Source organism: Parasteatoda tepidariorum, chromosome 3 (assembly GCF_043381705.1).
Source record: "Parasteatoda tepidariorum isolate YZ-2023 chromosome 3, CAS_Ptep_4.0, whole genome shotgun sequence".
In the NCBI taxonomy this organism is placed as follows: Eukaryota; Metazoa; Arthropoda; class Arachnida; order Araneae; family Theridiidae; genus Parasteatoda; species Parasteatoda tepidariorum.
The window spans coordinates 65,034,664-65,047,207 of NC_092206.1; the positions used below are offsets into that span (position 1 = coordinate 65,034,664).

The 12,544-nt window shown below is 26.9% G+C and overlaps 1 protein-coding gene across 1 annotated transcript in view; it reads left to right on the forward strand.

Annotated features, from left to right (window-relative positions):
* The window catches only part of LOC122271205 (DNA mismatch repair protein Msh6), a gene marked incomplete at its 5' end in the record, with an annotated part of 33,381 nt that overhangs the window by 7,440 nt on the left and 13,397 nt on the right, over window positions 1-12,544 (forward strand). The window contains 5 exon segments of the mRNA XM_043051695.2: window positions 3,792-3,865; window positions 8,633-8,720; window positions 10,416-10,475; window positions 10,574-10,648; window positions 12,111-12,246. Of these exon segments, the coding sequence (XP_042907629.2) occupies window positions 3,792-3,865; window positions 8,633-8,720; window positions 10,416-10,475; window positions 10,574-10,648; window positions 12,111-12,246 (433 nt within the window).

Below are 12,544 nucleotides of genomic sequence, written 5' to 3' on the forward strand. Positions count from 1 at the left end.
GCTGGAGATGGGGGGAGACCCATATCCCGTCTAAGCTGACGGATTTTATTTAAGCATGATAAACAACAAAAAGCCACGCAAAAACATTCGGTCCTGCGTTATATAGGATGATTAAAAAGAGTAAAAAGTCCAGTCATATGCTTTTTCTGTATTCTTACGCCTCATCAAATTTATTTATTACTCATAGCAAATCGTTTAATCTTTTCTTATATGGAAGTGAAAGATCTTAAAATAACTTCTCTTTTGAAGTATAAATCTAATTATTATTCATTGGCATGTTTTTAGCCTTGAAGTCCCAAAATAGAATTTCTACCCTTATTCTTTACTAAAGATATTTCATGAAAAGGAATGAAGTTTTAATGCTTTTATTAATACAAAAGTATTTAATTTTTGTATTACATATATATGTATATATATATATAATAAAAATAATAAATATGAATATAACTTGAATGAGACAGATAGTATATTATATAAATTTATTGACTATCTATTTTGTCATCAACCCATTTTCGTGCCAAAGGTGTGTAAACACACAATTTTAATAAATAATTCTTTCTTAACACCGTGGCGAATATTTTTCAATACTTTTATTTTTCTGCTGTTTTTAAGGGTTCTGAAGACATCTTTAAAATATTAGTAATTCAATTGGAGTAAATACTTTCTGTAGAGAAATTTTCATTACAGGCTAGTTTTTTAACTTCAAGCCATTCTTGAAAAAGTCTAATTTTTGAAACTATAATTATTCTACTTGAGATTTATTATATATTTTTATAATGGGTTAAAGTTGTAAGTTCAGAAAATAAAATTTAAAACATTCAAATATCATTAAAAAAAATTAAAATTTTTTGATTCAAATTTAATTTTTGTTAACGCACCATTGATCGAATGCATGAGAAATAGGCAAAATTTGAATGCCCACTTTTTATGCAAGGTTTCAGAATTTTATTGAAAATTTAGAGTGATTTCTTGGAAATTTACTTAATAGATGGCATCTCTAGTTTTCTGTAACCGATTTGAAAAGATTTTTAGGTGTACTAATTCTTTCTGGATACCATACACTTCCTCATATCAATATGCACTGGTCTTTAGATGATGATAAAGGACTGCCAATAATTTCAGAAGTACATGAGTCAAATCAGATTTAAAAGCATAAAGCAAACTAGTAATTTGTTGTGTAACTCTAGTCTTAATAAAACACAAATTTGCTAAGCTACGCCCAGTTTTTATGCATATAAATCAAAAGTATCTGCAATTTGGAATATTTTCGCAACATTTGTCGAAGAGATGGTGCCTTATTTTGGAAGGCATTTGTCAAAAATGTTTATAAATTGGAAACCCGTAAGGTTTGTATTTAAATTTTGGTGTTTGTGCTTGTCTTACGGATACCTTTGCCAATTCAATCCCTATGGCTGATGCTAACATTGATCAACAAAATATGCCACTAGGAACAAGCGTTCTGAAGTAACTAGCTTTGTTTCAAAACCTGAGGTGCACGAAATTTATTTTGATAACTTTTTCTCTTCCTGTTATTTATTCTAAATTTTGAAAGAAAAGGTTTTCTTTGCATCTGGCAGCAAAATATGAAGAAAAAAACATGGTTCATACAATTTTGCAATCAACAAGGATGCAAAAACATATACAATAAAATGGAACGATAATGTTGTGGTAACGATTGCTACTAATAATGGTACCATTTCGCCCCTTATAAATGCTCAACGATACATCCGCAAAGAAGTGATTTCTCAACCCAATGTTATTTCGGATTATAATAAGTATATAGGAGGTGTAGATCTGCATGACGATGCCATAGCTAATTACCGCATCAAGATCCAAGGTAATAAATAGTGGTGGCCATTATTTACAATCATCATTGATAGCGTTATAATAAATTCATAGAAGCTACATAGAATTTCAACTAGCTCAAAAATATCACTTATAGACTTTAGATCTTAGCTATAGACTATAGCTATTGTCCTATTAAAATCTGAATTCAAAAACAATCCATCTTGTGAAGGTACATTACTAATTACCTATCCTAACAAAGGTCGCTCATTATCATCAACTCTACCAAAAGAAGTATGGACTGATAGAATCGAACTTGCAACAAGTGAGCATGAACAAAAAAGCCCGCAAATGATGTAGTGTGCAAAAATCACACGATTTATTTATGCATCAAATGCAAAGTCCATTTTTGTCTTCATGAATGTAATTTAAATATTCAGTAAAGAATTCAAAATTTTATAGCAATTAAAAATAATAATACTTCCAATGGAAAAACGCGCTTAGCAGATGTGAATCAAAAAGGAATTGAAACAAATGAGACAATGAAAATAGGAAAAAAATTGGATAAATATGACGACCAAAGCTCATGTCCTCAAGGGTTACCAGCTTTGGAAGACATAAAAGCTAAACCTTTTTAACCGAGAGAACAAGACAAAAGTCTAAAATTGTATTCTCTGTACCCCAAAGGTTTTACTGAAGTCCAATATAATAAATAATATACAATATAAAATACAGAAGAATAAAAACAAGACAAATACATAAGAATAGTACAAACGAAAGCTAACTTGAAATAAAAATCCAATAACTAGATAATACAACTGACTATGAGACACAAATTAAATAAACATAAAAACAACGCCCCCTAACCTGCACAGTATTAGGGAAAAAAGGACAGAAGTTAAGGAAATAGTGACATCATTAATGGAAAAACTTGATCAAGACTTGGATTTTGCTTAACTAAATGAAAAAATTATTAATTTTCAATCATTTTCTTAATTTTAAAATCAATATTACAAAAATTAAAAGGAAAGCCATTATTTTCTAAATTTTTAAAAAAATTACTAGTTGCCTCTTGAAAACTTAAAACATTGTTGCAGAATTTATTAATTCTAAACAACTGAGAAAAAACTAAATTTTTGAAAATTTTACTGCACAAATTAATATCAAAATTACAGAAAAAAATAACTTCAAAATTAAAAGCTTGAACCAGGGCCGAATTAAGCATACGCGGGGCCCTAGACCATTCAAATTTTTGGGGCCCTTAGATTAAATTTTTTATCGTATAATTTTATTTATTCAAATATAAAAGTATTTTTGTATCTTTTCATTTAAGAAAGCATATTAAAAAAAATAAATTAAATCTTACTTCATTTTATTAAGTTAGAACTAAAAAGTAATCATAACATTTTTAATCTTATAATTTTATTTATTCAAATATAAAAGTATTTATGTATCTTTTCATTTAAGAAAGTATATTTAAAAAAATTAATTAAATCTTACTTCATTTTATTAAGTTAGAACTAAAAAATAATCATAACATTTTTAAAAGACTTGAAAAATCATTGTTTTTCTTAATTTTTTAAAATTTATTTTCAAGAAATCCATTTTAAGGGGGCCCCTAATCTTTGGGGGCCCCAGGCCATGGACTAATGGGTAATCCGGCCCTGGCTTGAACCCTATATATACAACCCCCACCGTACATATATATTTGAAAACTATATTTTATATATTATTTTGTGGTGTTTTTAAAGTTTATTTTTTTTATTAATTTGGCAAAACTGTTATGGAGTGGATCGATTTGAGTGTGCTCTTAACGAGTCACTCTTCTATTCAGATTTTCTATTTCTAGCGATAAAATAAGAAATACATATGTATGTTATATATATGCATATATATTGCTTATTTTTATTTTATGTATATATATATTTGTTTAAAAAAATTGCAAAAATAAACTGTATTAATTTATTATGACATTTTTTTAAAAAAAAAATTTCTCTTATTTACAGAAGAATAGTATTGCTGATGAAAAAGTTACATATTTGCATGATAAACTAGATTGGCTAAAGCCGGAAAATATGAAGTATTATATTTTAATATTTTATATTCTTTTGACTGTCACTTTTGCTTTGATTTCATTTTATTTGTAAACTATCTGCAGTATTATTTTAAGATTTCTATTAGTAACATCAGGGTTGGCCACAAACAATTATCATGATTTAAATAATTTGATTTTTTTTTGAAAAATCATTGTCGTGTAAAAAATCATTGTCTTAAACCATTTGAATTTTGTAAAAATAATTCAAGTCGATAATAGTTTAGACTGTGCAAGATCAAATGCCAAATTGCTTCAAGATCAGGTTGCAAGAGGAGATAGAAATGTTCACAATCTCCATTATCCAAGAGGTGGGAAATAAATGGAGAAAAGTTATTCAAAACTAGAAACTTATGGAACTTTTTTTTTTTAAATCATGCCAATAATATGAAATTTTTAAAAAAATAATAAATAATCTGAGTTGTGTTTTCATTTGTGCCTTTTTAATGTTTCTTTCATTTAAACTTATGAGCAGGAATGTGATTTCCGCTAATTCACCAAATTCTGTGAAACCCAAAGCTATTGATTCACAGGATCAGTTGTGAATCAGTAATTTATATTGCAACAAAATTTTCTTTGAATTCTGCTAATCTAAAATTCAAATTTTGTTTCTTATATAAAATCTTATTAACAAGGCATTTATTCTGCCCTTATCAGCACCCTCTTTTTTTTCTTACTAAGTTCTCTTTTACCTGCAATAACTTCTTTTTTTAGGCAGATTTATTTGAGATAAACGCAAATTCAGAAAAACTGGAAAAAAATTCCGTAATAACTTCGGATAGAATTAACTCACTGCTGAGGCCAACACAAAAGTATAAAATTGGTAATCTGAAAAGTAATTCTGAAATGGCAAACATTAAAAAATATTGTATGTAAGAAATGTCTTTTTCATTTTTTTTTAACTCATGTGTTTTAATGAGTTGCAATTTAGTTTCAAATTCAGATTTGTAACAAGAATTATTCTGTCAGTGTGATATATTTGCCCCCTTTTTTTATTTGACAACAATTAGATGGAATTAATATTTTTAATATGATATTATGACATGGAAATTTTTAATCTCCCTTTTCAGTAATCACTTTTCAATACCATCTTAAATCCTTCGTGTTTCGGTCTCTCTTTTTTTAGTTGCAGTTAATTCAATTTGTTTTCTCATTATTGTTAAAATTTTAATACTATTGCAAACATGCAAAATTTGAATTGCGCATTTGAGTAATCATTTCTTTATGTGTTCGATTTGCATTGATACTATAGGAGATCCGTGCAGTGTTTCGATCGTTTTATCAGCTATTATTGCTACAAACTTTTCCAATGTTTTTTAAATACCCTATATTTTTTATGCGTAATTATTTTGGCACACAAAATTCAATTTGTGCATTATTAGTTACTTTTTCACTCGGCAATGCCACTTTTCTCAGTTGACTTTTTCAGTTTTCTGATTTTTTAAATACCAATATTTTCGTACAATGTATTTTATTAAGCAAGAAATTTGAACTGCACAATTAAGTAAATACGTCTTGATTCATACATGAAATCCATGCTGCGTTTTGACTATTTTTTTTCCAGTTATTTCTGTTGATTTTAATATAATTTTTTAAAATCTTGACATTATTGTGATAAGAAAAGTTAAAATCACGCACCTGAGTATTAATTATTTGATATGATAATTGAATTTAAAAAATTTTTCGATGCATATTTTTGGCAGTTACCAGGATTGATTTTTTGCATTTTTCAAGAAATCTTGATGTTTTTAATGCAATATTATTTATTGCAACAATTAAATCTCGAAACAATGAATACATCTGGAATTTAATGAACTCTTTCTGATTTGTGTGCTCTTGTCGTAAATACTCATTTTTTCATCAATATTTTTACAGTAATTGCCATAAATGTCAAGGTTTTTAAATTTTTTTTTATTGCAATGTGATGTAATGTAATGCTCTCAAATGTGAAAAATGAGGAATATATGTTTTTTTCTTTTATGTGTTGATGTGAAAGAAAAATATTTGATTAAAAATTTCTTTCTTTCTCTCTTTAAATTTTATGAATGTTACCTTTTGTGCATAAAAATGAGTTTTAAATATATTTTGTGTACAACAGGAAAAACAAAAAATAAGTACTCAAAAAATCTTCACATTGAGAAAAAATTTCAGTAAGTTTGCAGAAAAGTAAAACAAGAACAATGAATATTCAGTAGATTAATATAAATGCAGACGATTTTTCTTCCTGTTTCTTCTAATGAACAATGGTTGTATTTTTTATAAACTGTAAATTTAATTATTAGAAATATATTAAATTTAAAATAAATGGTAAAAGATTAATCAAGAATTAAAAGTTATTATTTTTTTGTTTTTTTCTTCACTTCATAATTTAACTTTTTATTTTATTTATAATTATTATTCTGGCCTTTTTTTCTTATTTCTCCTTGTGAGCTTTTATGATAGATTTTTGCTTTTATCAGCCCTTTTATTATGATGTGACTTTTCTTTCTGAAAATATAATCTGGAAAACTACTATGTTCTTAAACATTAAAGTATTTTTTTTTAAGACTAGGGAGTGTTTTGTCCTTTTAATCTCTGGTTTGTATTAATCTTTTGTTTCTAATGGTTGTTAATCTTATACTTATTTTTATTATTTCATATGAGTATCTTTATTTTCTGTAAATGAAGATTCTGATAAAATGTTTTTTCCTTTTTTTAGCATTTCTATTATGACTGCATTTAAGCAGTAAGTGAAATAAGGTTGACAACCAAAATTTTGAGCTTTTACAGGTCTGAAATTTAATTTAGTTGGTTTACACTCTGTTGGTTGGTTAGAATTTAACTTGGACCACCTTAAAATCTTTGATCTTTGGAGCCAGCAAGCATTGTAAAGGGATAATAATATGTTTTGGTCACAAAATACCTTTTTTCATCTTAATTGTACATAACACATTTTCTGTATTGTCATTTTTTATTTAAATTCATTTTATTAACTTTTTTAAAATAAAAACCTTATCAAACCTTGTAAATGAGCAGTAAAAATGCATATGAACTACTAATATTTATTGGTCCAGTGACTAAAACTTCTTAATTTCTGTCCCTGCTTAATTAATTAAAGCAGATACTAAGTAAGAGTTAAAATTGAATAACTTTATTTTCTATTGAATTATTTCTCAATTTGCAATTTTTTTTTAATATTTAATAAAAAGTTAATGGGCAACTAACACTGATCATCACTATTTTTATAAGTGATGATTTTGATAGAATTTTTTTATATTAATGCTCAAAATTTTTTCATAAAGTTAGCCAAGGTTGTTAGTCGTCCTGATTTTCCTGAAAAAATATATTTTGTTTTTCTTTATTCTGGTGTTAGCTTTTTGTCTTGATTATTGTGTGGGTTAAAAAAAAATTCAATTTTCTAAGAATACCCAATACAGGTCTTAAAAAGTAGATTTGATCCAATGTCTTTTTAATTCAATTACATACCTGCCAAGTCTCCTGTTTTTCAACGAAGACTCCTGTATTTGACGACTATCTCCTGTTTACCAGTATATTTTCAAATTTCTCCGTATTTGTTGAAGAAACTTAAAAAAAATACATATTTTGGCGATAAAATATCCGCTGATGACAAAAATACTTCTTATTCCTCAACAGATAGTGCTTTTGCCAGTACTGCAGTATGTTGAGTGTTAATAGTTTGTCATTATAAATATAAGTTTAAAAAAATCTTTTTTAGATTAAAATTTACATACATATTTTTTACCTCTCTAAATGTAAGTGCTTACATTATTCCCAATTATGACTTTCTCTTTTCGACTTGCATGATTATGCATGATGTAAAAATTATCTCGTAACCTAAAAAATGTCACTAGTAAAATCTCCATTATTTTAATTTTTCAATGTTGGCAGTTATGCAGTTAGTAATGCCAGTAAAAATTGCAAAATTCGTTATTTTCAATTTAGGGACCGTCTATAGGTTGTATATACAGGGTTCAAGCATTTAGCTTTCATTGTTTTAACCTCTTAAAAAATAATTAAGTCATTTAATGAAAAGGAAACTCGTTTAACATTTTAGATTATCAAATTTTTATGATAATTTCAAGGGTAGTACTTATTATTTTTAGCAAATGAACTAACAAATACTTGTTTACAAATTTTAGTTATATTTTGGTATGAGGGAATATTATTTAATTGTTTTTTTTTATTAATTTTTTTATGCAACAGTATTATAAAAATTTTCCATGTATTGATTTGAACTTTTTATCTGTTGTTCAGTATTGATAAAATTATTCAGGAAATTGTTAAAACTTTCTTTTTTGAACAAAGTAGTTATGAAATTAAAAATTTTATATTTTATTATTATTTTGTGATAAAATTTGCTTTTATTTTTCTGAAGTAGAGTAGATAATGGCTTTTAAAAATAGTGTAGTGTATATTGTTTCAAAAAATGTCCTGATTTTTTCTTTGGCCCACTGCAGAGCCTGAATAATGGAGAACCCAAAAAGTTAGGCCACCAAGGTATCTGAAATTTCATGATTCTCCCACATTTTATATTGTTGAATTTTTAGTGTATATTTAATTTCTGAAATCTTTCTTTAACTTTATTAGACTTGAAGTATATACATATTTTATGATGTGGTTTTAAATATCATAAAAATAGGTTTGGTTGTTTCATTACTTTTTCTTTAATAAAAGATGTTTTGATTTATTTGTTGCTTTTAACATAATTTTTGAACTCTGGTATTTGTGAATTTTCTATAACTTTTTATTAAATAGGGATAAAAGTGGTAAGCGCAAGTCACATCCAGATTATGATCCCGAAACTTTGTATGTGCCAGAAAGTTATAAAAAGACTCTCACTCCAGTAAGAAAATCATAATTGAAATTATTTTATTTTGTAGTTATTTGATGCTTATTATTTAATTTATATATACTTATCGTATAACTTTTCTTATGGGCACAATGTTTTAAGAATCTGATTGTATTCGGGAGAATGTCTAATTCAATTTGCTATCAATATTTATTTTAATGAATTGTTATTTATTGTAAAATGTATTGTTGGTAATGATTTACTTGTAAATGTATTGGTTTTGTTGCTCCTACTTAATTTTTGATATATTGTGATACTTAAAATATATTTAATTTATAATTCAATATACCTTAAGAAAACTTAAGAGATCCTCAATAAAATTTTTAATAAATGTTTAATTTTATACTAACTTATATATGAAATTGCTGTTATGAGAATAACTTAAACTTATTGAGTTATAGCTAGTTGAAAAGTGGTTTGAACTGTCATTGATAATAAATTACCTTTGACTAGCAATATATTTTGCTTGTAATTTGGAAATAATTGAAACGCGTCTTGTTATCAGGAGAGAGTTTCATTTGAGCCCCTTAGTTAGTGGTGGTTGTTTTTATTGACAATAAGTTTTCTTAGATAATATGACAAATTCTTGTAGCTCAAATTAGATTGTAACATATAATGTCATCCAGCACAGAGTCCTCATTATAATTTGAATACTCGAGCTAGGCATTTGGAATTTTTACTGATGATAAATTCAATTCGTTTCAGTGATGATAAATATGGAAAAAAAGGATATGTTTGAAAAAAAGTCTGAAAATAATGCTATTTTGGCCAAAACTTGAAAAATCTTGCAACATATCTGGAAAATAACAAATTTCAAAATTCAGTGACAATAAGTAGTTGATACGGTTTAAAGTATAAGTCTCACATCTATTGTAATTATTTTATGTAAAAATTCTACTACACCATATTAAATCTCTGTTGTTTTATTAAATACGAATAAAATTCCTAATTTGTGAAAGTAACTCCTTGTTTAACACTTTTTTTTCTAACTTTTTCTTAAATTTTAGGTAATAAATGGTTACAATTCTTAAATAACAGTATTTATAGTTCAATAATAAAGCACAAAAGTGAATTAAAACAGTTGACAGTACTGGAGTATATAAAAATTAAGCATTCCTTGTGAATTACTTGCAGTTATATAAGTAACAACTTTCGCAAGTAAGATTGCTGACTAAATAACTGATGTAACTCAATTAATAATCTATGTTACATGAAAATTTAAAATTTTTTGTGTGGTTTTCATCAAAACGTTGCTTCTATCTATAATTTATGACATTAAAAGTGTTTGTAATTGTATAATAATTAAGGAAATAAATATTTTTTAAAGCCTGTTTGTTTTCTCTTACAATTTTGTTGAAATTTGACTCCGTTTTTGGGAAAAAGTAAGAAATTCTCCCCCAATTTTTTTCTGTGGTGAAAACCGTGATATCTTGTTCAAAATGATTTTTCATTGATATTTTAAAATTATCTATCTAAAATAATTCAATATCTAATTCATTGGATTAATTAAAATATTTTAATTTCCTTGAGCATGCACCATATAGCTGATTCCAATTCTTAGATTGATAAACTTCACATTCAATCCATGCTAAATTAAGATATTATTGATCATCAATTAATATTATTTTTACCTTTATAATATTAGATCTGGGCTAATTTGTTAAAATTAATGCATAATTCTTTTTCTAGGGATTGAAGCAATGGTGGGAAATAAAATCCAACAACTTTGATACTGTTCTTTTTTTTAAGGTTTGTTTAAACTCCTTTTTTGTTTTTATAAGTTGCTATGTTTTCTTTTAATTTACAGTTTGTTTGTGTTTTTTTATATTTTTCTGTGCGTATTGCAGGTTGGAAAATTTTACGAGTTTTATCACATGGATGCAGTAGTTGGTGTCAAGGAATTGGATTTATCTTACATGAAGGTACAGTAACCCTTTGTCTTTTGACAACATTAAACTAGTTTAGATCTTTGAATTTCTAATAAATAAGTTACTAACTTTTTTTATTTGTTTTAAAATTTTAAAAATAAAAATAAAAAATTACTTGAAATAAAACTAAATAGTTGGCCTTTCGTCTATACTGCAGGGCTATGTGTGGATCACTTTTCTCACTAAATGTCACTATCTTAAAAAATAGTCACTTTTATTCACTGTTTTTAAGGCTTAGTCACTTATCTAACCTTTTTTTTTTTGCTTGTTTTAATTTCACAATTTATCCCCCCATTTCAATCAAGCAAAAGATTTCACATTTCCCTCTTCATTGAACCCATGATATTACAATCCACTCTCTCTAGTAAAGGACTCACCTAAATGGGTGGGGCATAGAAGAGAATTTAATATGTGAAGAAATGTATACAATTTCTACTTTTAAATGAATACCTCTTGAAATGCAAGAGAACTATTCAATGTGTCCAGGAATGATTCTTATTAATCATCTATCTTAAGTTAGGTAGTAAAACTTTTTGAGACGCTCTATTTGGGACAATTCCATCGTAAATTCACCTGGTTTATTTTTTTAAAGCAGTTATTTTATTTTATAACCGTCGTTGAACAGCCTACCCAATTTTGGGGTTTACGACTACTAGTGTTCAACTGCGTAGCCATAGCCTTTTGAACCAATCCAGCTTATGGGGCGGACCCATTCATACATCCATTCATTCATCCACAAATTGTAATTTTGACCTAAATCAGAGAACGATCAATCTCCAATTCAGTATCCCCAGAGGCATTGATTTGTTATGGGAACATGGAGGACTCTGACCTGACAGATTTAACATGCACCATTTACCACACAGGGAGTCCTCGGTCGGCAAGGATCGAAACCACGACCTCTTGGACACAGGCCCAGTGCCCGACCAACCAGGCTATCCCAGTCCCTAAAGCAGTTTTTTTGGCCAATTTCATGCATATTTCCAATTTTGATGGTTTTAATACAGTAAAATTTTTTATTTCACAAATCATTTTTTGCCACACTCGTTTTGCACCATTTCTTTCCATTGTAAAAGTATGTTGTTTTAGGCTTCTTTTTTTAAGTTGGGAAAAATTAAAAAATATTTATTATGTAATTTTTTAAAAATAAAAATATCAATATCAGTAAATTAAAATGTCATTTAAAGTTGATCTCTAAAGCAATAAATGTTTCTAAACCAATTTTTTTTCTTTAACTTGTATATTTTTAAGGTTATTAGGATGTTGCCTGAATATTAACATTGTTTTTAATTAAGCCTTTATTTATCACTTTTTAAAAAAAATTTAGTCACTTTTTTTGTTACTTTTTCTATAATGACCTGTGCTGAGCCTTGATATTGCAATTGTTTCATTATTATTATGATCCATTTTTTTTAGGCCTTTTACAATTTGCTCAATTTTAATCTCTTTTATGCAGGGTGACTTTGCTCATGCAGGATTTCCAGAAGTAGCTTTTGGGAAATTCTCAGATATTTTGATTCAAAAGGGTTATAAGGTTGCAAGAATTGAACAGACAGAAACTCCACAAATGATGGAGCAACGATGCAAGTCAAGTATGAATAATTTTATTTATATGTTCATACTATTCTTCCTGTCTTAATGTTTCATTGTTGTTTTTAAACTTGACTATTGATTTCTTCTCTGCTTTTAGTTTTAAACTTTAAATAATTTTTAAGTTTTATTTCAGGAAGAATTTTAATCTGAAAATCAGATACAGTAATTTTATGATTCCTTTTTTGGTACTTTTTTAGTTAAATTATTGATAGGGAACAAGTAATATGTATAATATAACAAATTTCCCACATTACTGTAACACTAAAAAATAATTTATAAATGAAGATTGATTTGAAG